The sequence below is a fragment of the Myxine glutinosa genome, chromosome 5 (genome assembly GCF_964187855.1).
Source record: "Myxine glutinosa chromosome 5, kmMyxGlut1.1, whole genome shotgun sequence".
Lineage (NCBI taxonomy): Eukaryota > Metazoa > Chordata > Myxini > Myxiniformes > Myxinidae > Myxine > Myxine glutinosa.
In genome coordinates this window covers 6,114,137-6,141,645 of record NC_136265.1, presented here as the reverse complement: position 1 = coordinate 6,141,645, position 27,509 = coordinate 6,114,137, and the positions used below count along the sequence as shown (strand labels likewise).

The 27,509-nt window shown below is 47.7% G+C and overlaps 1 protein-coding gene across 2 annotated transcripts; it reads left to right on the top strand.

Annotated features, from left to right (window-relative positions):
• The first annotated feature begins 6,367 nt into the window (after positions 1–6,367).
• Positions 6,368–27,201, top strand: APIP (APAF1 interacting protein). 2 transcript variants are annotated; one of them, XR_013623397.1, is made up of 7 exons: positions 6,368–6,604; positions 6,797–6,897; positions 11,740–11,788; positions 13,960–14,068; positions 21,573–21,704; positions 26,649–26,816; positions 26,944–27,201. XR_013623397.1 is itself a non-coding variant. In XM_068117909.2 (7 exons), the coding sequence occupies exons 1-7, from the start codon at positions 6,518–6,520 to the stop codon at positions 27,041–27,043; spliced, it is 750 nt and encodes a 249-aa protein (XP_067974010.1). In that variant the 5' UTR covers positions 6,368–6,517; the 3' UTR covers positions 27,044–27,201. The 2 variants fall into 2 exon arrangements, 1 of the variants encoding a protein (XP_067974010.1); XM_068117909.2 differs by having other exon boundaries at positions 21,573–21,708.
• The last annotated feature ends 308 nt before the right edge of the window (positions 27,202–27,509 follow it).

Sequence of the window (27,509 nt, the reverse complement as noted above, 5' to 3'; positions counted from 1 at the left end):
CACACTCTTTCCTCATGCACCTGTCCGTCACACACCTTTCTCGCGCACACTCTCCCGTTACACCCTCTGTAACACTCACCACAGCTGTGCATTCTTCCTTGCCTTTGACAGCGCACTCTTTCCCCATGCACCTGTCCGTCACACACCTTCCTCGCGCACACTCTCCCGTCACATCCTCTGTAACACTCACCACACCGCGCTTCCATGTGCCCCCTCGCACACGCGCTACGACCGACTCACTCTCGCCAGCACACTCACTCCTTGGCACGCACTTTTTCCTCACACACCCCAGAGTCGGACTTTCTCGCACACCTCCTTTTTCGCACACCAGACCTGTCGCACACTTCACCAACGGCCTCTCACGAACACCCGGGTCTATCTCGACCCCCAAGCTTCTTAAATCCCCTGGCGCATCATACGCACGACCATATTGGTCACCACTTACACCGGGTCCTCTTCCTCTTCGCTTCTCCTCCATCACCTGCGAATCCCTCATCCGGTTAATGAGCACATCATCACGATCCAAACACAGACTTTGGACCAATTCTTTTACTTCCTCCTTTATCTCTTTCTTATCCCCTCTCCGTCGCTTCTTAATTTCGCTCATCCCTTCTTCCACTTCTTCTAGTTTCTGCTTCACCTCTTTTATTCCCCGGTACGTATCCTCAAGCTCGTCCTCCAAGGCTACCTTGACCGTTTCCATGTGCGTCCTCACCTGCCGGTCCTTCGTCTCCATAACCTCTATCACCTCGTCCAGCCTCGTTGTCAGTCCCTCACGTACCATCTGACATTCCCTCTTTGTCGCTATCAAGTCGTTTTTTATGTCGTTTTGTGTCGCTTTTAACCCTCCTAATACCGCAGTGTTCCTTTGAACCTGCTCCACTAACTCCGTTTGTCCCACCGTCAGCTGCTCCACCTCATGCGTCAGGTCCTCTATGCCCCCTTGTAACTTTACAGTCCCCTTTCTCACCTCCTTCTCCATGTGCTCCTTACAGTGCCTCACCTCCTCGCGCACTCCTCCGACCTCCTCACTCACTCCTCTTCTGATCTCTTCTCCCATCACTTGCATCTCCTGCCCAGATGCCACCCTCATCTGCTCCATTTCCTCCCTGTGAGCATCCAGTTTGGTTTCTACCCCCATTCTGACCCCCTCTATCTGCTGCTCCATTTGTTTAACTTCCCTTTCCGCTTGGTCCCTCATGTCCCTCAATTTGCCTTCCATACTGTTTTCTAACCCCTCTAACCCATTTTTCACTCCCTCTATCTGATTCTCCTGGGCAGCCATTCTATTTTCTACCCCCATTAACCCATTTTTCACTTCTTTTATCCCGTTGTCTAACCCCTCAAAATTATTGTCTATCTTCCCAAATTTCTTGTCTAACTCCTCAAAATTATTGTCTAACCCCTCACTGGTACCCCTCGCTTCGTCCCTCATTACCCCCATTTGCTCACTCTGAGCCCTCGCTTCGTCCCTCATTACCCCCAATTGCTCACTCTGAGCATCCATCCGGTTCCCCATTACCCCCATTTGGTTTTCCAATCGCTCACTATTCTTTTCCATAAGGGCCGTCATTTGTATAAAAAAAAGTTCCAATCTTCCCAGCGGCGCTACTTCGGTCGCGGGCACGGTGACCAGCGAGGCGCCATTTTGCGCGCCCGCTTCTTCGTGCGTGACGGCGCTATTTTGCGAACCTGCCGCCCTCACTGCTTCGCTCTCCTCCTGTCCCTCATTTTGGTCCTGGATCGACCCTACCTCACTCTCCTTTACCGGACCCCAGCTGTCTTGATCCGCCATAGCGCGACTTGCAAAATTCGAGTTTCGTAAAACAAATCCAATTTTTTTTTTTCCGTTATAATTTCGTCGAGCGCAGTACGCGCTCCGAATCGATTTTCCCTCCCAAAATTTGGGCCTAATAAATTTAGTCCCGGGTTCGAATTCCACTCCTCGACACCAATTGTTACAGACACGACTTTGATGTTAAGGTGGGCCGAGCGGAATGGCCGTCGTGTCCGCACAAATTACCCGACTATACTCGACGTTGACGAAGTCGCGCTACGCTGGCTCAATAAGAAAAAGAAGACACCCGGCTGGGTTATAATGACACAATACGACACCAGGGGTTCAGTTCTCAAGACCTCCGGAGGAGGTTATATTAAGGCGGAAGGTTAGATTACAACTACAAGAGGGACAGCATAGAAAGACAGGCACTTAGACACACTCTTATATTAACCCTAGACAGACGACAGATAAACGGGACAACGCTGACTCACACGGGGTTTGATGGCTAGGAAAGGCAGATAGCGATGGCTCAAGGTGCACTCTTGGCTCAAAGCAGGGTACACGGTTCGGTCCAGAGATGCGGGGAGGTCTCGTCGCAGCGCTCAGAGGTGACGTTCTTTCTCAGGCCTCTCCAAACTCAGGCGCATCTGTTTCAGCGCTCGCAGGTCCGTCTTTCTCCAGCTGGGGGCGAATCTGACGTCACATCCGGCGCGTGGCCGCGTATATCCGGCGGGGAGTGACACGCCCTCGGCTCGTTAGCTCCGCCTCGTGGAATCGGCACGTTGCTTCTCATTGGGTGCGTGCGGGGGGGGTTACTGGCTCCGCCCCCGACGAGGAGCTGACAGCCAGCCCCTTCGGGGTAACCCCGTGGAGCGCATGGTCTGGAGCTAATCGAGCCGGTGTGAGGACGCATCCTCCCCCGCTCCGCCGCCATCCCCTCTGTTGTTGTTGTAATTGTTGTTGTAGTTGTTGTTATTGTTGTTGTTTGGGGAAGAAGATGGGAGGAGGTATGGGAAAGGTCCTAAACTCACTACTGATGCCATATAATCACATTCTGGTGCAACGAAGAGTCATAATTAATGGAAACGAGGCCTTAACTGACATAGATTAAGAATAACTAGGAAGATGTCCGAAAGTTGGCTACGTGTGGTGCGGTGGACCTGGGCACGACATTTAATGGGGGAATAAGGGGAAGGTCGGCTCTACTGATTGTTATTTACATGCAATGGGACTAGGGAATGGGGGATTGGGGAAAGTTGGGGAGTATTGGAGAAAATAGGGGAATATTTACAAGCGGATATGGAGGCCAAATTCCATATTCGCAACAATATGATATAAAAAATGCCTTCACGATAATTGAGTAAATAGGTCAGAAATGAGGGGCATGGGAGGTGATGGGTAGGGGGAGGGGGGAAATGAGGAGTGTGGGGAGGGGCGAATGGGGAAGGGGAAGGAGGGTAGGAGAGGAGGAGGCAAAGGGGAAAGGGAGGGGGAAAGAGGGATGGGGAGGAGGAGGGTGGGGAAGGGGAAGGAGGGGTGCGGGAAATTGTAATACCCTCTGCTGCCACCACTAGGTGGCGATAGACGGTACACATTTACATAGAGAATTTACAACCCCCGCCGGCCCCCACACTTGCATGAGGCCGCGACCACATACCTATGTTAGAGAGAGAGACCGAGAAAGAAGAGAGAGAAAGAGAGAGACCGAGAGAGAAAGAGAGAGATGGAGAGAGAGAGAGAGAGACGGAGAGAAAGAGAGAGAGAGAGAGAGAGAGACGGAGAGAAAGAGAGAGAGAGAGACGGAGAGAGAAAGAGAGAGAGAGAGACGGAGAGAAAGAGAGAGAGAGAGACGGAGAGAGAAAGAGAGAGACCGAGACAGAAAGAGAGAGAAAGAGAGAGAAAGAGAAAGAGAAAGAGAAAGAGAAAGAGAAAGAGAAAGAGAAAGAGAAAGAGAAAGAGAGAGAGAGAGAGAGAGAGAGAGAGAGAGAGAGAGAGAGAGAGAGAGAGAGAGAGACGGAGACGGAGAGAGAGAGAGATGGAGAGAAAGAGAGAGAGAGAGAGAGACAGAGAGAAAGAGAGAGAGAGAGACGGAGAGAGAAAGAGAGAGACCGAGACAGAAAGAGAGAGAAAGAGAGAGAAAGAGAGAGAAAGAGAAAGAGAAAGAGAAAGAGAGAGAGAGAGAGAGAGAGACGGAGAGAGAGAGAGACGGAGAGAAAGAGAGAGAGACGGAGAAAAAGAGAGAAGAGAGAAAAAGCGAAAGAGGGAAAGAGAGAGAGAGAGTAAGAGAGACAGAGAGAGAAAGAGAGAGACAGAGAGAGACAGAGAGAGAAAGAGAGACGGAGAGAAAGAGAGAGCCAGAGAGAGAAAGAGAGAAAGAGAGAGACGGAGAGAGAGACGGAGAGAAAGAGAGAGACAGAGAGAGAAAGACAGAGCCAGAGAGAGAGAGAGACGGAGAGAGAGACGGAGAGAGAGTAAGAGAGACAGAGAGAGAAAGAGAGAGAAAGAGAGAGAAAGAGAGAGACGGAGAGAGAGTAAGAGAGACAGAGAGAGAAAGAGAGAGAAAGAGAGAGAAAGAGAGAGCCAGAAAGAGAGAGAGAGAGACGGAGAGAGAGACGGAGAGAGAGACGGAGAGAGAGTAAGAGAGACAGAGAGAGAAAGAGAGAGAAAGAGAGAGCCAGAGAGAGACAGATAGAGAAAGAGAGAGAGGGAGAGGGAGACAGAGAGAAAGAGAGAGAGAAGGAGAGAGAGAGAAGGAGAGAGAGAGAATATGAATGAAAATGAGAGAATGAGAAATATTGCCTTTTACAGCTATATATTTCATCACGAAGAGTACGTGAGCTATCACTGGCACCCTGAACAAATTACAAATGCCATCCGTAATATACAGGTGGCACAGCATCAGAGGCACAGATGTGCTCCCATCAATGATGCAACCAGCAATTGCAGGCTGCATACAAAATGAATGAAACCCATTGGTAGTTGAGTTTGTGTGATTGAGACCCACTGGTTGTTAATGTGATTGAGACGCACTGGTTGTTGAGTTAGTGTGATTGAGTCCCACTGGTTGTTGAGTTAGTGTGATCGAGACCCACTGGTTGTTGAGTTAGTGTGATTGAGTCCCACTGGTTGTTGAGTTAGTGTGATTGAGACCCACTGGTTGTTGAGTTAGTGTAATTGAGACCCACTGGTTGTTGCGTTAGTGTCATTGAGACCCACTGGTTGTTGAGTTAGTGTGATTGAGACCCACTGGTTGTTAAGTTAGTGTGATTGAGACCCACTGGTTGTTGAGTTAGTGTGATTGAGATCTACTGGTTGTTGAGTTAGTGTGATTGAGTCCCACTGGTTGTTGAGTTAGTGTGATTGAGATCCACTGGTTGTTGAGTTAGTGTGATTGAGACCCACTGGTTGTTGAGTTAGTGTGATTGAGACCCACTGGTTGTTGAGTTAGTGTAATTGAGACCCACTGGTTGTTGAGTTAGTGTGATTGAGACCCACTGGTTGTTGAGTTAGTGTGATTGAGACCCACTGGTTGTAGAGTTAGTGTGATTGAGACCCACTGGTTGTTGAGTTAGTGTAATTGAGACCCACTGGTTGTTGAGTTAGTGTGATTGAGACCCACTGGTTGTTGAGTTAGTGTCATTGAGACCCACTGGTTGTTGAGTTAGTGTGATTGAGACCCACTGGTTGTTAAGTTAGTGTGATTGAGACCCACTGGTTGTTAAGTTAGTGTGATTGAGACCCACTGGTTGTTGAGTTAGTGTGATTGAGCTCCACTGGTTGTTGAGTTTGTGTGATTGAGACCCACTGGTTGTTGAGTTAGTGTGATTGAGACCCACTGGTTGTTGTGTTAGTGTCATTGAGACGCACTGGTTGTTGAGTTAGTGTAATTGAGTCCCACTGGTTGTTGAGTTCGTGTGATTGAGACCCACTGGTTGTTGAGTTAGTGTCATTGAGACGCACTGGTTGTTGAGTTAGTGTAATTGAGTCCCACTGGTTGTTGAGTTGGTGTTCCTTTGGAATGTTTATTTATTTATGCATTTTTGTTTCGCTCCCTCTTCTTTCCGCGTGTGTGTTGTTTCGTTCGTCATCTCAGGTCGTTCTGTCCCTGCAGCCCCTCATTTTCCCAGGTGTGACCCCCAAAGTTAACACCGTGAATCCAACCACCTATTTATTACGTACGTACGTTCGCAGAGCGCGTTGCAGGTTCCATTGGAATTCTCGGTCGGACTCGTGTAACTCGACTCCACACTGTGAACTCCTTCACCTGCATACCGAGAACTTTTAATTTACTCAATAACTACAAATATAAAGTCTCTCAACTGAAAATGTAATCAGAGTATAAATAAATCTCTGTTGCGATTCTCAAGTTAAAGGTTCTTTTACTTTTAGAGATAGTCGCTGTAAATGTAACATTGTACTGTGCGGTGTATAACTCTATTATTATTATTATTATTATTATTATTACCAAACCGCTACTTATACAACTTTATTATTTAAAAGTATATTCAACCATCGATGCGTTTTGTTTATTCTAAGATTCAGTACAAATCGTCACATCCATCATGAATGATCACAAATTGTTACGTCACGTTAAGTGGGCGGAGCGATACGGAATGTTCGACAGTCGACACGTGTTCCTGCGCGACGAGTCCTGGACAAAGCGCAGAGGCTGACTTGCTCTCTCTCGTTCGTCTCCGAGTCGATTCGTATTTAAGTTAACCGTCTACTTAGGTAACCATGGAAGAGGAGTATCCTGTGGGGACTGTGAAGACAAAAGAGGAAAACGAACGAAACGTAGGGCAAAGTTTAACCAATCAGAATGAGGTACGCATTGGATCCGCCCTCTTTTTCTTCTCTCCGCCTCTTGTGTTCTGGCCACGCCCCTGCCTCTTGCTTACCGTAAAACTTTTGAAACACAACTATTCACCTGTCTGAAATGTAATTTTTATATAAAATGTTATCAAATTAACCAGAGGTCGACCCTGTGTAAGCACAAGATGACATGTTGTCTTGCAGGATCAAATGACGCCACCGCAAGTGTTATCGTACCTTTGCCGCCATTTGTACAGCCTGGGCTGGATGCCTGGAAGTGGTGGAGCCATCAGTACGAGGGAGGGGTAACGATTTCCCACAGTCTGCACCACTGAAGGGGAAAACAAGTACAAAAAGTTTTAATTAAAACAAAAGCCGCGTCGATGTTACACAATGCCTAGATGCAGCGTTGCCTATAACGTCGATGTTATAGGCACAGGACATTCCTATTGATTCGATTACTTGATGTTATTTTTGTGCAAAGTGAAAATATATCTCGGCAATTTCCCGTGTGTGGCGACGAATTTTTAATATATCTCGGCATTTTCCCGTCTGTTATTTCAGGCGGTGTATGACTGACCATGCCGCGATTTAAAAAAAATATATCTCGGCAATTTCCCGTGTGTGGCGACATGTGAACGAAGCTATGCTCCTCTCTCCACATTATTGTGACGACGTATAAATTAAATATTTCATCGTGACGATTGTCATCAAATGGACGAATTTTTAATATATCTCGGCATTTTCTCGTCTGTTATTTCGGCCGGTGTATGACTGACCATGCCGCGATTTAAACAAAATATATATATCTCGGCATTTTCCCGTCTGTTATTTCGGGCGGTGTATGACTGACCATGCCGCGATTTAAAAAAAAAAATCTCAATGGACTTGAAGTTACAGGCCTTTGAGAATTCATTTCGTTCTATAAAGGGCAACTTTCATCGGATTTTCTTCCCGTTTTTTTTCAACCGAGTCTAAAACTATGTTAGCGACTGTGAAAAATGAAATGATATATCGAATTTGATTTGAAATAAAACTGTGTGAGAGAGGAAGACACCACGGGCCTACAAAACAGGCCTCAAAGCTATGCGAGTTAATAAAATGGTGGATATTTGTTTATATGAAGCCTCTCCCAAAATGGGTGGAGCTATGGTTCCCAGAATGGGTGGAGCTTTGAGGTTTTGTCTTCTCTGCAAGAACAACAAGAAGAAGAAGAAGAAGAACAAGAAGAAGAACAACAACAACAGCAGAGAAAACTCTATGAGCAGCGTCTGCGACGCGGCTAATAAAAATACTTATGGAGAGGCTTGTTGGGATGATGAAGATAAAACGGAGAGAAAAAGACATAAAATGTCAGCCCCTGTAGATTTAGTAATTTTGCTGTACAGAGTTCAAGGCCACCAGTCGACCATCTTTGGTCGGATTACAAAACAAAATATTCGGCAGATGTATACTCTCATGTACTGTGCTTGTGCCAAGTTTGACCATGCATGTTAAATAAATGTTTGTGGACACGTTTAAGTAACAAAATGGCCGCCAGCCGGCCATCTTGGATCTGATCTCGAAAGAAAATGACGTGCTTATGTAAATGAGCATTTGTTATCTGTTTACCAAGTTTGAACAAGGCCGTAAATGCATGTCGGAGAGATGGTTGAGGATGTGTTCAACGTTGTTGTTTTTTTTTACAACTAAAATGGCCGCCAGCCAGCCATCTTTGATCACTTCGCGAAACAAAGTAATGCGCATATGTAAACCGTCATTTATTGTGTTTTTGCCAAGTACTAACAAATCGGTCCATACATCTCAGAGATATAGTTGCAGACGCACGGACCAGACCCAATTCCTTTTCGGACTAAGTCCAATGGGGACTAATAAAGGTGGAGGGAGACAGGAGCGTGTCACCTGGTACACCACCCTTGGCATTCCATCTCCATCCTTTGAGCATCAAACTCTCCCATCCTTCTACCAATTATTATCAAGAGGCCAAAATCCAGGAATTATTTCTTCCCTTTAGTAGGAAGCAGTGCTAACTGTGGGGAACAGTTACCCGGGTTGTGCTTAGTTACCAAGTTTCTTGGAGAGAGGTCTCGTCAAGTGGCTTAAGCACCCCATTTGAAACCGTTGCTAGGGAACGGCTGGTTTGGCAACCTTGAGGTAGCTGCTTGGTAAGTGAAGACACCCCTGGTTCTTCCCATGCGCACATCACCAGACAAGTTGGGTCATTCGTTCAAGCCCAGGTTATTTAAACATGTAGCAGAAATTTACTAGAGTGCAACATGGCAATGATGGTCCAAATGCTTTCGTTTCCTTCAAGATCAAGACGTACAGGATTGTGCGACCTCTCGTCACACTCTGTGTAGTCCCATGGCGACTGTAGATCCTTCGTGTATTAATTTCCATTCTGCATACGGATTATCAATATTTAAATGATATTGGTTCAATATCGATTCTGTGACATGGAGGTCGCCATGGCGATTACCTTGTTGCATCCAGGCAAAGTCAAACTCAAACCCCATGGTTCTGTCTTCCTGCTCACCTGCTCATCGAACCATGCTGGGCGAACCGCGTTGGACAAACTACTCTGAGCGAACCACACTGGGCGAACTGCCTTTTCTTTCCAGGTAGCGGCTTGCATAAGAGCTCGATGAGGGCCGGTGCAAGAGTCAGGTACATTTAAATGGGAAAAAGGACCACAAGTTTAAACTCTGGATGTGGTATAAACGGGACACCTTCTCCCACCCCAGAACGGGACACTTTCTTTGTTTAAAAAAAAAAACTTTTCACTCATCACAGTTAACATTCATTCTCTCTCTCTCTCTCTCTCTCTCTCTCTCTCTCTCTCTCTCTCTCTCTCTCTTTCTCTTTCTCTTTCTCTCTCAGTGTAATGCTCAAACATCATTTGGACTCCGTTTACGAACGATTCACCAGGATACCATCACAAATTCTCCCTGCTGGCACATCGCCCCCTGTAGGTTGGAGCAGAAATGAGTAATTTGTTCAGGGTGCCAGCGATAGCTCGCCTACTATTTGCGAAGGACACCATGGGATCTTCATTAACGTCCACCAACTAATGCTGGCAGACGGTGCGCTCCGTTTAACGTCCATCCGGAGGACAGCACTCGCATTGATGAATTGACCTCGCTGCCAAGCACTGGGATGAGGGTGTATCGCGGGGTCGGGACGTGAACCCAGACTCTGGGGCAGGTGTGCACCCCCGTACATCATGCAGTTGGACGAACCTTTGTAATTATTATGATCCTCCTTGGAAGGTTTGTGCTGTTTGAGATCGGAGGGAGAACCGGACTATATCCGCCCTGAGCGGTGTGGTACTGTGTATAGTGTGTCATGTGGTGATAATGGGGCACAGTGAGAGAGCACGTGTGGATTGGGCCACAGTACGTTTAGGGGTCATCTACTTAATACCTGCACACGGGGATGACGTGGATGAGGGAGACGAGTTGCGTTATCGTACGTAATGTGTAAATGGTCTTCACCATTATATTGTTACGGATCCGGGGGACAGCACTCCCGTTAGCAAGGGGGGGTTAATCCCCTTGTCCTGTTAAGCTGGCCGTCCGACCGGTCCTGGTGGTATCTCGCCACTCCCGGTCAGCGCTGAATAGGGTAGTAGGCCAATTCTTCCTATGACCTAAGTACCAGCGCCTTCCGGTAAGCGAGGAAATACTCCCGCCCGGGCCGCAGCGTAATGGATGGATTGCGCCGAGCGAAGCGAGCTGCGACGCGGGCCGTTAACCAAAGACTAAACCCGATTAAAAGCGGTTTGGCCAAAATCGTGCCACAGGTACTCAATTGGGAAAAGACAAAGACGATCGGACGAGAATGAAACCAAAGGAATAAGGAGGAACAGATATTTATTAATTATTTACAGCAAACCAAAGGAAGAGCAGGAACGAAAGTAATATGAAGAAGAAGAAGACAGCGCAAATCCTTAAACAGTCTTACTTCTGTTTATACTTTCTCTCTCTCTCTCTTTCTCTTTCTCTCTCTCTCTCTCTCTCTCTCTCTCTCTCTCTCCTCTCTTCTCTTCTCTCTCTCTCTCTCTCTCTCTCTCTCTAGGCAGGAATGGCTGGCAGGATGAGAGGGGCAGATGGTCCACCGAGCGGGCGGGCAGGGAGGTCCGGGGTTCGCGGCACAACGTCGAGGTCCCGCTTGAACGTCAACGCTCCGGTTCAGTGGTGAAAAACCCAACAGGCAGCGCGGTTGGTATCGCCCACGAGCGTGCCGACTCTCGCACGCCGCAGGATGTCCGCGCCAAGAATGAATGTTGGATGTTCGCTCCTCTCTCTTACGCCAACTCAACTTCTCGGTTCGTGCTCCCTCACTCATCTCCGTAAGCAGTCCCTCACTCCTCCTTTTATTGGCCTTGGCCGTATCAAGCCGCCGGCCCTGCTGACACGCCTACCGGTGGGCTCACCATGGTGCTGATTGGTGGTTAAGGGCTTTCTGACTCCACCTTTGATGATGATGAGGTGCCACGCCCGTGCTCTGGCAGCTCCTCCCCCCTTCTTCTCCGAGATGGAGCACATGGGCAATGGCGTCTGGGGCGAGCGCTGAGGCGACTGCGGCGGGCAGAGGCGCGTACCACAATTGGGAGAGGGAGAGCAAATGGACCGAATGGGGCCTATCTTATTTGATTGATGCAACGTAGGGTCAAACTATTGGAAACACAGCCTTACTTGGAACACATAATAATGAAATAACTACGAAGAGGGCCTATGATTCGCTACGTGTTGCAATGTGGACTAACTAGGGGACGACCTTTGACCTTTACAATGAATGGAGGTATTTACAAAAAGAATTATTTACAAAGGGCATATTTACACAATTTACACAGTGCAGGGTTCTCAAAACCCTAACAATATTATCACTTTAAACATTCACTGGTGCATCCATTTTGAGTGTTGGATATTGGGTGGTTCGGGAAAGTGTAATGGTCTTGCTCGTTAGCTAATCCTCCAGGTATGGGTCGCTTTTAGGAACTCCATTGGCTGGTAATTCCATGGCGACATCAAAGGATTTGAGAACACCTCAAGCCTCCCAGTTGGAGAGCACAATATTCCATGTTTGTGGACATCATCTGCTCCTCCCGGAACGTGCTGCTTCACTTTGTGTTTTCTCTGTTCCAGAGACACCCTGTACGTGACTCCATCAGGTGTGCAGAAAGAGAGAGTTAAGGTAACTTTGCACCCACTCGTGGTTCTTGTGTCTGAATGTATTGTTGTGGAAATGGCATCTAGGGGTTAGGATTGTACAGCTTAGAAATAGTTATTCCCTTAGTACATGTACTATCATAAGCGTGAGGTAATTTAATTATTTCTGCCACCAAAGGTGGACGCAGGTTCTGTTTCCACCCCAGGTTATCTGTCTCTGAGCAGAATATCTCAGAGTTATGGACTGATTCGGACATTCATAACATTACATTTTGTCGATGTGTGTGTGATAAGGACAAATTGATTCGATTTCGGTGAAGATCCAGATCCTAATCCGGATACAAGAATTATTTAATTCTTAAGTGATTCGTCACCATTGAGAGATGGGGCCAAAAGCGATATATAACATGATATTTCAAAATGTTGTGAACGGGTTATGACAAAACAAGGTGGATGAGTAGGTAGGTGACAATAACAAGCGGATTAGATTTTGGTTCAGGTCCGGATTCAGATTTGGCCCATCAGTGGGATCCAAAAATGGAGAGGATTGTCATGGGGCCCGCAAGGCTAACCCCCGCTCTAGCAGGGAAAATGGCCTTAAAATGCCTGTTGTTGTTGTAGTGGGATCCAAGACGTAAACTGTTCAGCCTGGTCGGGGTATGCGCTCTACCGAGTGCTGTTTTAGTTGTGATATTGGATTATGCGTCGATATTTGTTTAGAAATCTGTGTTTCCTCCCAAATGTTTGTCTAAAACTGCTTCTCTTGAAACCATTTTAATGTTCTTTCCTTTGTAATCTGTCTTGTATGTCATTTTCGGGAATTGCGGCCCTGCAGGCCAACCAATTCACTAGTTTTGATGCGCCGGTTCCGGCGTGGAACATTTGGGATGGGCCGCGATGGTTAGTGGCAGGATTTTACCTTGAGTGATTGCCAATGCACCAATCGGTGCGGGGAAGACAGGCGGGGAGATGTCACAAGGCGAGGCATCTGGCTTGCCCATAAAAAGCCCGCACCTGCACGGTGCATGTTGACAGTCCAGTTGCCATGGAAAGGCGTTTTCAGTCCGGTTGCCAGAATCCGGGAGAGGTCGTGTCGTGGTCCAGTGGGAGTCGGGCCCAGTGTCTGTGGCGTTGAGGGCCTGTCTGCAGGACCGGCGTGATCATTTTGTTTCCGCCTCTCGCATACACGGGAATGGGTATACGCTGCTCCCCTTCCTTGGCCAGGCTATGGAGTCAGTGACTGAACAGGACTTTACAGCACCCGAACGGGCAGTAACAGGTATTCTTCAATCTTGTCACTGATTCGGATCCTTTTACTGGGTTGTGCCTTTGGGCCCATTACGGTTTATTTTGTTAATGCTCTTCCATCCATTCAAAACCCGGAGCGCGCATTTCGGAATTGTGAATAAGTTTGTATATAAAATCCCTGGTGTTGGGCTAGCGGCTAGGGTGCCGGCTTAGGATCCTAGGATCCTGGGTTCGAATCCCGGTCGATCGCTGAATTAACGCCAGGGGGGTTGACTCAGACTGTCATCCTTCCGAGGTCGGCTAATTGAGTACCAGTTCACTGGTAATTCCCTGCTTGTCGTTAAAGGCGGCAAAAAGGGTTGGCGTCAGGAAGGGCATCCGGCCGTAAAACATTGCTTCAAAAAGGGGACCGAAAAACAACAACAACCACAGTTCCCGAAAAAGGCCAACCACCGCTTGCGGGGAAAAAATGGCCTCTAAAGGTGTTTTTTTTTTTTTTTTTTTTGTATATAAAATGTTTGCGTGTTCCCTGTTCTCCCTCCTCCTCACACCCTTTTAAATTGAATACACACATGTATACACACATGATCGGACCGGGTCTCATTTGGGTTTTTCGAGTCGGCATGATCATAAAACCGTACGGTTTATAAGTCTTATAAAGGACAGATTTGGTGCGACGATTGGTGTTCAAGACCAAACCCCCACCCCATCGAGTGCCATGAACCACTCTAAGTCGCCATTTTGAGTGGCTTGGTGGGAAGAGGAATCCTGTGTGTTGCTCGGTCGACCTTGGACGACCCAAATTTACCTAGGTAAAGGTGTGATTAGGCCCTCGATCTGGCTCGGTTCGTCTGGGCCGATTGTCCAATAGCGCCGCCGTAAAAGTATTTTTTATGGCCTTCCCCTGCCCCTGTTGCACATTACACATCTGCACTTGTCCGAATGCAGGCGTCCGACGTGTTTGAGCTTCGTGCAGACGGTACCGTGCTGTCCGGCCCGTCCAACCTGCGACCTTCCCAATGTCTTCCCCTGTTCCAGCTCATCTACGAAGTTCACGGTTTGTCCCAGTGTCTCTGATTGTCTCTTGCCTTGACAATTTATACCAAGCAGTTTAGAGTGGTGACGTTGTGGAACGTTGTGCTCTCCGTTTACACACACATCAGGAACTGTGCTGTGGGACCTTCCATCCGTTCCCCAATGAACATGGAGGGAGAAATCCCTGTGTTTCACAAATGTCTTGAATGAACGACGTGCTTAGCTTTGACTTGTCTTCACCCATTTTGAATACCTGGCATAATAAGATGGAGGGATACAACACCGACGTGGCAAATCAAATGTCCTTTTATTTTGCAGGTTACCTTGAATATATTCATATATTATTAATTTATAGGAGCAGTCACAAGGCTTCCCCCAGAAGTTAAAAACCAATCTCCCACCAATGGCATCGGGAAATCTCCACCTACTCTTCCTTTCCCTCCCCTTCTCCCATCTACCCGGCATAAAATGCAATGACTCGAGACCTGTATATATCACAGGTGCAGGTGCTGGACTATTCCTCGTGTGTGTGTGTGTGTGTGTGTGTGTGTGTGTGTGTGTGTGTGTGTGTGTGTGTGTGTGTGTGTGTGTGTGTGTGTGTGTGTGTGTGTGTGTGTGTGTGTGTGTGTGTGTGTGTGTGTGTGTGTGTGTGTGTGTGTGTGTGTGTGTGTGTGTGTGTGTGTGTGTGTGTGTGTGATTGTGTGTGATTCGACTGTTTAAACGAAGCCGTGATATGGCGACTTGTCATTGGGATTTTCATACTGATGTCATTGAAACTGATGCCGACGGGAGTTTGGTTGTTGTACGAGGAGAATAATAGGAAATCAGCATCTTCATGTGCCGGCTCTGCGACGTCAACTCAAGGAAGTCCAAGCCTTCAACGCCTAGAACAGTCGGATGATGGCACAATCACAACTCAAGAGGACGTGGGAGAGGACGTCGTGGTGAGGTGAAGGGAGAGGACGTCGTGGTGAAGTGAAGGGAGAGGACGTCGTGGTGAAGTGAAGGGAGAGGACGTCGTGGTGAAGTGAAGGGAGAGGACGTCGTGGTGAAGTGAAGGGAGAGGACGTCGTGGTGAAGTGAAGGGAGAGGACGTCGTGGTGAAGTGAAGGGAGAGGACGTCGTGGTGAAGTGAAGGGAGAGGACGTCGTGGTGAAGTGAAGGGAGAGGACGTCGTGGTGAAGTGAAGGGAGAGGACGTCGTGGTGAGGTGAAGGGAGAGGACGTCGTGGTGAAGTGAAGGGAGAGGACGTCGTGGTGAAGTGAAGGGAGAGGACGTCGTGGTGAAGTGAAGGGAGAGGACGTCGTGGTGAAGTGAAGGGAGAGGACGTCGTGGTGAAGTGAAGGGAGAGGACGTCGTGGTGAAGTGAAGGGAGAGGACGTCGTGGTGAAGTGAAGGGAGAGGACGTCGTGGTGAGGTGAAGGGAGAGGACGTCGTGGTGAAGTGAAGGGAGAGGACGTCGTGGTGAAGTGAAGGGAGAGGACGTCGTGGTGAGGTGAAGGGAGAGGACGTCGTGGTGAAGTGAAGGGAGAGGACGTCGTGGTGAGGTGAAGGGAGAGGACGTCGTGGTGAGGTGAAGGGAGAGGACGTCGTGGTGAAGTGAAGGGAGAGGACGTCGTGGTGAAGTGAAGGGAGAGGACGTCGTGGTGAAGTGAAGGGAGAGGACGTCGTGGTGAAGTGAAGGGAGAGGACGTCATGGTGAAGTGAAGGGAGAGGACGTCGTGGTGAAGTGAAGGGAGAGGACGTCGTGGTGAAGTGAAGGGAGAGGACGTCGTGGTGAAGTGAAGTGAAGGGAGAGGACGTCGTGGTGAGGTGAAGGGAGAGGACGTCGTGGTGAGGTGAAGGGAGAGGACGTCGTGGTGAGGTGAAGGGAGAGGACGTCGTGGTGAGGTGAAGGGAGAGGACGTCGTGGTGAAGTGAAGGGAGAGGACGTCGTGGTGAAGTGAAGGGAGAGGACGTCGTGGTGAAGTGAAGGGAGAGGACGTCGTGGTGAGGTGAAGGGAGAGGACGTCGTGGTGAAGTGAAGGGAGAGGACGTCGTGGTGAAGTGAAGGGAGAGGACGTCGTGGTGAAGTGAAGGGAGAGGACGTCGTGGTGAAGTGAAGTGAAGGGAGAGGACGTCGTGGTGAGGTGAAGGGAGAGGACGTCGTGGTGAGGTGAAGGGAGAGGACGTCGTGGTGAAGTGAAGGGAGAGGACGTCGTGGTGAAGTGAAGGGAGAGGACGTCGTGGTGAAGTGAAGGGAGAGGACGTCGTGGTGAGGTGAAGGGAGAGGACGTCGTGGTGAAGTGAAGGGAGAGGACGTCGTGGTGAAGTGAAGGGAGAGGACGTCGTGGTGAAGTGAAGGGAGAGGACGTCGTGGTGAAGTGAAGGGAGAGGACGTCGTGGTGAGGTGAAGGGAGAGGACGTCGTGGTGAGGTGAAGGGAGAGGACGTCGTGGTGAGGTGAAGGGAGAGGACGTCGTGGTGAAGTGAAGGGAGAGGACGTCGTGGTGAGGTGAAGGGAGAGGACGTCGTGGTGAAGTGAAGGGAGAGGACGTCGTGGTGAAGTGAAGGGAGAGGACGTCGTGGTGAGGTGAAGGGAGAGGACGTCGTGGTGAGGTGAAGGGAGAGGACGTCGTGGTGAGGTGAAGGGAGAGGACGTCGTGGTGAAGTGAAGGGAGAGGACGTCGTGGTGAGGTGAAGGGAGAGGACGTCGTGGTGAGGTGAAGGGAGAGGACGTCGTGGTGAGGTGAAGGGAGAGGACGTCGTGGTGGGGTGAAGGGAGAGGATGTCGTGGTTCTCAGGCTTGCCGCTGGAGCATGGTGAGGCCTAGCGGCGCGTGGAACCAGGTGGACTGCGGCCTTCTCCCCGCACGGGAACGGGGGGCCTGGGCGATTGCAGACGACGCACGAACGATCAGAGCTAAGTGCATGACAAAACACACAACGTTTATTTTTCATATATCCTCCCCATCTGTATGTGTGTGTGTGTCTGTCATAGGAGCGCTCCAGTTAGAGGGATTAGACCGGCGCCTTTTATTTTGTATTATCGGCATCCGTGGGAATAAACCTGTTTATTTTTGTACATAATTCCGTTTTCGTTGAATTCATTGAGCTCACAAAAATGCGTCACCAAAAATATCAGCTCTATCACAGCAAGCTTACGGCACTGAATGCAACATGGACACCAGCATTGCGGTTTTGTTCAAAATGCTTTGGGTCCTGGTTTCTCTTGGGAAGCTTGTGTCATCTGGAAGAGCAGAGATAAGTCGCCATTTTGTGTCCCTCGCCCCGTCTGTGCTTGTGACTTGACACCTTAGTTTTTATCGGATTATTTTACTTTATTGTATACTAGCAGAAGTACCCGGCATTGCCGGGCGGGGGAGGAGGAGGGGGGGAGGGGGAAGAGGAGGGGAGGGGGAGGGGGAAGGGGGGAGGAGGAGGGGAGGGGGAAGGGGGGAGGAGGAGGGGAGGGGGAAGGGGGGAGGAGGAGGGGAGGGGGAAGGGGGGAGGAGGAGGGGAGGGGAGGGGAACAGGGGGGAGGGGGTGGGGGAAGGGGGGGAGGGGGGAGGGGACACAAAGGTGATCCTGGGGAAGGAGGCTGTTTCACAGCACCACTTGGTTGTCTGCAACATAAGGGTGAAAGGTGCGAGGAGAGCTCGGCGGGTGAAGTACCAACCGAGAATGAAGGTGTGGAGGTTGAAAGAGGTGACAGTAAGGGAGGCATTAAAAGAGAGGCTGAGGAGGGTTGAGGATGATGTGGTTGAGCTTGAACGTGGTTGGATGTCAATGAAAGATAGTCTGTTGGGAGCCGTTGGTGAGGTATGTGGATGGACAAAAGGACCACCGAGACACTCGGAAGCATGGTGGTGGGATGATGAAGTTGGAAAGACAATTGACGAGAAGAGGAAGAAGTTCAAGGAGTGGCAGAAGGCGAAGGGTACGGGAGCAGAAAAAGCAGAGCAAGAAAGTTATAAGGCAGCCAAGAAGGCTGCAAAGAAAGAGGTGCAAAGGCGCAGGAGGCATGTAGGAAAATGTTCGGAGAACGCTTGGATTCGGAAGAGGGTCAAAGAGCGGTATTCAGGATTGGAAAGCAGACAGCGAAAGAGAAGTGTGATGTGATGGGGGTGACTTGCTTGAAGGATGAAGTGGGACAAATCGTTGTGGACCCAGGTGGAATTAAAGGAAGATGGAAAAGATATATGGAAATGCTGTTGAATACAGAGAATGAATGGGATGGCAACATAGAGAGTAACCCAGTTTTAGGACCGGCAGAGAAGATAACTGAGAAGGAAGTTGAGGAAGCGATAAAAGCAATGAAGAGTAGAAAAGCGGGAGGGCCGACGGGAGTTGTGGGAGATATGTTGAAGGCAGCAGGAAGTTGGGGTGTGAAGAGAATGACAGAGATCTGTAATCTGGTGGTGAAAGAAGGCCGCATTCCAGTGGATTGGGAACTGAGTAGCCTCATCCCTCTATACAAGGGGAAAGGTGACCCTCTGGAGTGTGGCTCGTACCGAGCGATAAAGTTATTGGAGCATGGAATGAACGTATTGGAAAGGGTGTTGGAGAGGAGGATAAGGAAGAAGGTGAAGATCGACGAAATGCAGTTTGGATTTATGCCAGGAAGAGGAACGACAGACGCACTCTTTATTGTGAGGCAGTTGCAGGAGAAGTACATGGAGAAGAGGAAGAAGTTGTTTCTTGGGTTTGTTGATCTGGAGAAAGCATTCGATAGGGTTCCACGCGAAGTAGTGACATGGGCATTGAGGAAGTTAGAAGTGGGGGAATGGTTGATCAGAGTAGTGATGGCAATGTACAAAAGAGCGCGCACAGCTGTAAGGACGAAGGACGGGAACAGTGGTGAGTTTGAGGTGAAGGTGGGAGTGCATCAGGGGTCGGTACAAAGTCCACTACTATTTGTAGCTGTGGTGGAAGTGCTGGCTCAGAACGTAAAGGAGGGTTTACCTTGGTTGTTGTTGTATGCAGATGATCTGGTGTTGATTGCGGAAAGTATGGATGGACTGAAGGAAAAGATGAACAAGTGGAAGGAATGTATGGAGACAAAAGGTCTGAAGGTGAATATAGGAAAGACGAAGGTGACGGCAAGTGGTAAAGCATGTGGTGAGGTGGAAAGAACTGGGAAGTGGCCATGTGCTGTGTGCAGGAAGGGTGTCGGAGTGAACTCCATTCAATGTACAATGTGCGCTGAGTGGGTTCATCAAAAATGTAGCGGTCTGAGAGGGTCATTAACCAGTGTGGCAGCTACATTCAAATGTAAGGTGTGCATAGAGGGAGCTGCAGATGGAGGAAATGTTGAGTTGGATCTTGGAGACGGCGTGAAGCTGGAAGGTGTGAAAACATTTTGCTACCTCGGAGACATGCTGAATGGAGAAGGTGGATCAGACACAGCAACGGTTGCTAGAGTGAGATGTGCATGGAAGAAGTTTCGGGAACTGAGTGGCGTGCTGATGAGGAGGGGAGTGTCGTTGAAGCTGAAAGGAAAGGTGTATGCTGCATGTGTGAGAAGTGTTATGATTTATGGGAGCGAGTCATTGGTCATGAATGTAGAGCAGCAACGAAGGCTGGAAAGGGTGGAAATGCGAATGGTTCGGTGGATGTGCGGAGTATCGTTGAGAGAGAGGAAGACAAATGATGAATTGCGAAAGATGATGGGAATAGAGCCTGTGATTGATGCTGTGAAGAGGAACAGGTTGAGATGGTTTGGTCATGTGTTGAGGAAGGATGAAAGTGACTGGTTGAGAAGAGTGATGGAAATGAATGTAGAAGGAAGTAGAGGACGGGGAAGACCGAGAAAGACTTGGCTAAAGATGGTGGAAGAAGAAATGCGGGCAAGGGGGTTAACAAGGGGAGATGCAGAAAATAGGGCAAAATGGAGAAGATTGTCATGGGGACCGCAAGGCTAACCCCCGCTCTGGCAGGGAAAATGGCCTTTAAAATGCGTGTGTGTGTGTGTGTGTGTGTGTGTGTGTGTGTGTGTGTGTGTGTGTGTGTGTGTGTGTGTGTGTGTGTGTGTGTGTGTGTGTGTGTGTGTGTTTTTATGTGTGGGTGAAGTGTGTGTGTGTGTGTGTGTGTGTGTGTGTGTGTGTGTGTGTGTGTGTGTGTGTGTGTGTGTGTGTGTGTGTGTGTGTGTGTGTGTGTGTGTGTGTGTGTGTGTGTGTGTGTGTGTGAGACACCAAGTCTCGCTCGTCCCTAAATACCTGCGCCACCACGGAAGCGGGGAACCAAGCCTCGCACGAGCCACGTGTGATTTGAGTACAACGAGCGGATTGCGTACCACGTGGTCCGTGCAGTCACCGTTAAATATTGGACCCCGATTAGAGCGGTTCTATTCGTACCACGCTTAGTCAATGAGGAAAACACAAGAACGATCGAATGGAAGGAAGAACACAGGTTTAATTATTATTCCCACTATTATGTACAATGATCGGTAGAAGCAGAGACACAGAGCAGAACTTAATCAGTCATATCTTTAAAATCCCAGACTTGGGCCCGTTCACACTCACACAGGGGATTGCAGGCAGGATGATGTTCAGGCCAAACGCGCCGACTTGGTCGTCCAGGAACGGCCCCGTCCGGCTCTCCACGGTCCCAGCACGTCCAGCGAAGAAGGCAAGCAGGCGGTGGAAGGATCCTCGTAGCGCGTCCCTCGAACGAAAGGCAGCCGATGAGGTAGGAAGGAAAAGTACGCGTCTCTCAGCGCGGCTGGCAGTTACACAGCGCATTATCACTCGCGTAACTCAATGCACTATATGCGGCTCGGCTTCAATCTCAACCGAGCGTCACTTTCATACGAGCGCGTATCCTGGTTCATGCGCGTCTTTCGCCGATCTCGTATCTTTCAAAGTCCTCTGCCGACCGCCAACTCAGTCCTCGTACCTCAATCGCTCGTGGAACTCAACTGCTCGAACTCCCCTTTCTGCTGTAACTCACCGCACTCCTCCTGGTGGCTTTGCGCAACGGCTTGTATCGACGCGCCCTGAGCCTTCTTGAACCTTCCAACCACGCCCTGTGACGCAGTGCTGCAGCCACTCCCTGTGAGCCCTGATTGGTGGCTCGCACTTACCGTCAGCTTCTCTGCTGCCCTCATTCGGTCCCGCCCCGACCCTCCTTGGCCTGCCTCGTGTTAATTCGCGCCAAAAGAACCAAAGGCAGCACAAAGAGGCATGAGGCAATGGAAGTAGGAGAAGGACCTATTCTCCTTACTCTACTCAACGCAGAACTAACATAGGAAAAGGACTAAGCTCACAAATACTAAGAGATAACTACACTATCGCGAGGCTACATGTTGTTTGTGTGACTAACTATGAGGGGGAAATTTAACTTTTATTATACAAACTGTTACCAAAACTCAAAACCGCAACACTATATATATATGTGTGTGTGTGTGTGTGTGTGTGTGTGTGTGTGTGTGTGTGTGTGTGTGTGTGTGTGTGTGTGTGTGTGTGTGTGTGTGTGTGTGTGTGTGTGTGTGTGTGTGTGTGTGTGTGTGTGTTCCTACTGAATCTGTCCTTGTGCTTGCTCCCAACAGGGCCGGGTACCATAATCCACTCGCACTCCATGGCAGTTGTTATGGCAACCATCTTATATCCTGGGCATTGGCTCCGCATCTCACATTTGCATATGATCAAAGGAGTACCTCGGCAAGACACTGGGGGTCGTCGTAGGTACCTTACCTATTTGAGCTTCTGGTTCTTTACACATTTCCTTCTGTCTCACTATAACTTGTCCCTTTCTCAATTCGTATTGTTTGTGTCTAATTGACTGGAGAAATCTCATTGCATTCCAAAAGGTCACCACCAAGTGTGTGTCCACTCTTAGGAGAGCCAGAAAAAAACCATCTGTCCAACTTGAAAAATGAACTTTCAAACTAGTCTCCCTCCTCCAAATCCTGGTAGTTAAGTCTGTCCCGGAGTATAGTCTTCTTCACTCTCTTCAAATGGCACCACAGCCAGCTCCGCTCATGAGAAGGCCGAATGCCTCAATTCTGTGTTTGCTTCCAAATCTTGTGTCCCCAATCCCTCACTCTCCGTACCCATCCTTTTATGTTGTTCCCAACTGCTCCTGGATTCTGTGTCATTTGCACCTGAGAAGGTTCTGTCAACCCTCGGCTCTGACTCTGTTACTGCACCGGACGACATCAGCTCACATGTCCTGAAATCCTACTCTGCTGCTCTTGCACATCCTCTCTCTGCCCTTTTCACCCTATAATTTGCCCTTCCATCTGCATGGAAATTTGCCAACATCACTGCAATACATTCAACAAATATCCTCAAGTGGGCTGACGGTCATCTCTTGAGGTTGTAGGTCTTGATTTCGGTTGATTTGGGGGATCCCCCCTGATCCTCTGGGAGCCCCCATGATCTGACATCAAAAAATTGAAGCATGAGCACTTGTGGGTGCCATCAGGTAGAAGGGCTGCATCGGGTTTTAGAGCAATCAGTTGGTACATATGGGACGAGTCGGGAGCTGAAGTTTGGGGGGTAAACCCTCTCCCATCCACCTATTCCCCCCCTCCCCCCAACCTCCCTTCCCCAGGTTTCTGCAGGGCACACACGGTCCACCATCAACTCCCACCTGGTGAAACTACCTAAGTCCAGGATCTCTATTCATCTCAACTCATTTGTTCCTCTTTGTTCCCACCTGTAGAATCAATTTCCACATCTGGCTTAGCCTGGTGTTGGCTTAGCGGTTAGGGTGCCGGCTTGGGATCCGAGGATCCTGGGTTCGAATCCCGGTCGATCGCTGAATTAACACCAGGGGGGTTGACTCAGCCTGTCATCCTTCAGAGGTCGGCAAATTGAGTACCAGCTTGCTGGGATGAATGATCTCGGTGTGTACCCCGGTTTAGAATAGGTACACCGTATCCCTGCGCATCGTAAGAGGCGACTAAGGGTTGGCGTCAGGAAGCGCATCCGGCCATAAAACTGCCTCAAAAAGGGAACCATGATTGTCATGGGGCCCGCAGGGCTAACCCCCGCTCTAGTGGGGAAAATGGCCTTAAAACGATCATTCATTCATATTCATATTCATCAATCTCATTCCTTCCTCTCGGTCTTCAACTCAGATCATCCCCAATCCAAAACCATCATCTTTTCTACCCTCCTTTACCCCCCTCCTCAACCCCCCTCCTTCACCCCACTCCAATCCCTCTTCCTTCTGAATTTCCACTTTTCCCTCCTGAGAGTTCCCTTCTGTATCCATCTTGTCCACCCCATGCATCCTCTCCTCCCTACACCCATTGGTTGTCCAAGTCTGCCTCTATCTTGGCCTCTGCTGTTGGTGTCCCCCTCTCCCCCTCTCTCCTTTTGTCCTGTTGCATCCTGGTCCGTTCAGTATATGAGATTTTCCACAAGCCTCAACTACATATACAATTTTGTTTTATCATTTTGCTTAAAGATGAAACAGAAATGTCATTGAAATAATTTATCCTTACCCGTGGATTGAGGAAATCACTTAAAATCAGTCTCCCCAATCTTCTTCACTCTACTTGGGTATTTGTACATGGTGTCCATCACTGTACTCGGGTATTTGTACATGTTGTCCATCATTGTACTCTGGCATTTCTATGTGGTATCCATGACTGTATTGTGGTATTTGTACGTGGTATTTATTACTGGACTCGGGTATTTATATGTTGTGTCCATCGCTGTACTCGGGTATTTGTATGTGGTGTCCATCACTGTACTTGGGTATTTGGGCATGTTTTTCATCACTGCACTCGGGTATTTGTACATGTTGTCCATCATTGTACTCGGGTATTTGTTTGTGGTATTTGTGACTGCACTTGGGTCTTTGTACATTGTATTTATTACTGTACTCGGGTATTTGTATGTTGTGTCCATCACTATAACCACCTTTAGAGGCCATTTTTCCCCGCAAGCGGGGGTTGGCCTTTTTCGGGAACCGTGGTTGTTGTTGTTTTTCGGTCCCCTTTTTGAAGCAATGTTTTACGGCCGGATGCCCTTCCTGACGCCAACCCTTTTTGCCGCCTTTAACGACAAGCAGGGAATTACCAGTGAGCTGGTGCTCAATTTGCCGACCTCGGAAGGATGACAGGCTGAGTCAACCCCCCTGGCGTTAATTCAGCGATCGACCGGGATTCGAACCCAGGATCCTGGGATCCTAAGCCGGCACCCTCGCCGCTAGCCCAACACCAGGGTTCAAACACCAGGGTTGTGTCCATCACTGTACTCGGGTATTTGTATGTGGTATTTATGACTGCACTTGGGTCTTTGTACATTGTATTTATTACTGTACCTGGGTCTTTGTACATTGTATTTATTACTGTACTCGGGTATTTGTACATGGCATTTATCACTCCACTCAGTTGTTTTTACATTGTATTTATCACTGCACTTAGGTATTTGTATGTGGTATTTATCAATGTACTCCATTATTTGTACATGGTATTTATCACTGTACTTAGGTATTTGTATGTGGTATTTATCATTGTACTTAGGTATTTGTATGTGGTATTTATCACTGCACTTGAGTCTTTGTACGTTGTATTTATTACTGTACCTGGGTATTTGTACATGGTATTTATCACTGTACTTAGGTATTTGTATGTGGTATTTATCATTGTACTTAGGTATTTGTATGTGGTATTTATCATTGTACTCGGGTATTTTTATGTGGTATTTATCATTGTACTCGGGTATTTGTTTGTGGTATTTATTACTGTACTTGGGTCTTTCTATGTGGTATTTGTCACTGTACTTAGGTATTTGTATGTGGTATTTATCATTGTACTCGGGTATTTGTATGTGGTATTTATCATTGTACTTGGGTATTTGTATGTGGTATCCATCACTGTACTCCATTATTTGTACATGGTATTTATCACTGTACTTAGGTATTTGTATGTGGTATTTATCATTGTACTCGGGTATTTGTTTGTGGTATTTATTACTGTACTTGGGTCTTTCTATGTGGTATTTGTCACTGTACTTAGGTATTTGTATGTGGTATTTATCATTGTACTCGGGTATTTGTATGTGGTATTTATCATTGTACTCGGGTATTTGTATGTGGTATTTATCATTGTACTCGGGTATTTGTACATGGTATTTATCACTGTACTTAGGTATTTGTATGTGGTATTTATCATTTTACTCAGGTATTTGTATGTGGTATCCATCACTGTACTCCATTATTTGTACATGGTATTTCTCACTGTACTTAGGTATTTGTATGTGGTATTTATCATTGTACTCAGGTATTTGTATGTGGTATCCATCACTGTACTCCATTATTTGTACATGGTATTTATCACTCTACTCAGTTGTTTGTACTTTGTATTCATCATTGTACTCGGGTATTTGTATGTGCTATCCATCACTGTACTCCATTATTTGTACATGGTATTTATCACTGTACTTAGGTATTTGTATGTGGTATTTATCATTTTACTCGGTTATTTGTATGTGGTATCCATCACTGTACTCCATTATTTGTACATGGTATTTCTCACTGTACTCCATTATTTGTACATGGTATTTATCACTGTACTTAGGTATTTGTATGTGGTATTTATCACTGTACTCGGGTATTTCTTTGTTGTATTTATTACTGTACTTGGGTCTTTCTATGTGGTATTTGTCACTGTACTTAGGTATTTGTATGTGGTATTTATCATTGCACTTGGGTATTTGTACATGTTGTCCATCATTGTACTTGGGTATTTGTTTGTGGTATTTATGACTGAACTTGGGTCTTTGTATGTGGTATTTATCATTGCACTTGGGTATTTGTACATGTTGTCCATCATTGTACTTGGGTATTTGTTTGTGGTATTTATTACTGTACTTGGGTCTTTGTATGTGGTATTTATCATTGCACTTGGGTATTTGTACATGTTGTCCATCATTGTACTTGGGTATTTGTTTGTGGTATTTATGACTGAACTTGGGTCTTTGTACATTGTATTTATGACTGTACTCGGGTATTTGTACATGGCATTTATCACTCTACTCAGTTGTTTGTACTTTGTATTTATCACTGCACTTAGGTATTTGTATGTGGTATTTATCATTGTACTCGGGTATTTGTATGTGGTATCCATCACTGTACTCCATTATTTGTACATGGTATTTATCACTGTACTTAGGTATTTGTATGTGGTACATTTTACTCGGTTATTTGTATGTGGTATTTATCATTGTACTCAGGTATTTGTATGTGGTATCCATCACTGTACTCCATTATTTGTACATGGTATTTGTCACTGTACTTAGATATTTGTATGTGGTATTTATCATTGTACTTGGGTATTTGTTTGTGGTATTTATTACTGTACTTGGGTCTTTCTATGTGGTATTTTTCATTGTACTCGGGTATTTGTATGTAGTATCCATCACTGTACTCCATTATTTGTACATGGTATTTGTCACTGTACTTAGATATTTGTATGTGGTATTTATCATTGTACTCGGGTATTTGTTTGTGGTATTTATTACTGCACTTGGGTCTTTGTACGTTGTATTTATTACTGTACTCAGATATTTATATGTGGTATTTATCACTCTACTCAGCTGTTTGTACTTGGTATTTATCACTGTATTCAGGTATTTGTACATAGTATTCATCTGTTGTCTGTGTACAGGTGGGATGAGGAGCTGTGTATTCCTGTGATCGAAAACGAGGCTGAAGACAAGAACTTGGCCGGTCGTCTTCGGGTTGCTTTGTGTGCACAACCAGACTGTCCAGCTGTACTAATCCGCAGACACGGGGCGTACATTTGGGGGGAGAGCTGGGACAAAGCCAAGACCACGTACGTATTACTCGGATTGTTTAATGTGAATAACTCCTTTGATGTCTCATCCACTTATCAATAACTTACTGCGAGTCTCGTACTTCCATTCTGCTGTTTGACCTTTCACCGCCACCCGTACCCACAGGGCAGAGTCCATTGATTACCTGTGTGACATTGCCGTGCGAATGAAGCAGAGTGGGCTCAGCAGCGAGGTGCCTCCCTCCGGAGAGAAGGGCTTTGAGTGATAGCCGACAGCAAGTCCATTCACTGGGTTAACTTGCTAAAGTTGATAACCAGGACAGACCGTTAGCTGTGTTCTCTTGGATAATGGTACCCCATCGCTGCATGGTATTACCTGCTGTCGTATTAAGCATATGGGACAAAATAAATAAATAATAAGTGCTGTGCTGGTTATTTATTTCAGGTTGTGTAATCTTTGACCAGCACTGATGAGATTTTGGGCCTGCTGGATTAAACACATACGAAGGATCTACTGATTAAACAGCCTCCTCCCCCGGGATCACCTTTGTGTCCCAGAGGTGCCCCCTTTGCGTAGGTGAGATAGGGGGCACCTCCGGGACACAAAGGTGATCCCGGGGGAGGAGGCTGTTTCACAGCACCACTTGGTTGTCTGCAACATAAGGGTGAAAGGTGCGAGGAGAGCTCGGCGGGTGAAGTACCAACCGACAATGAAGGTGTGGAGGTTGAAAG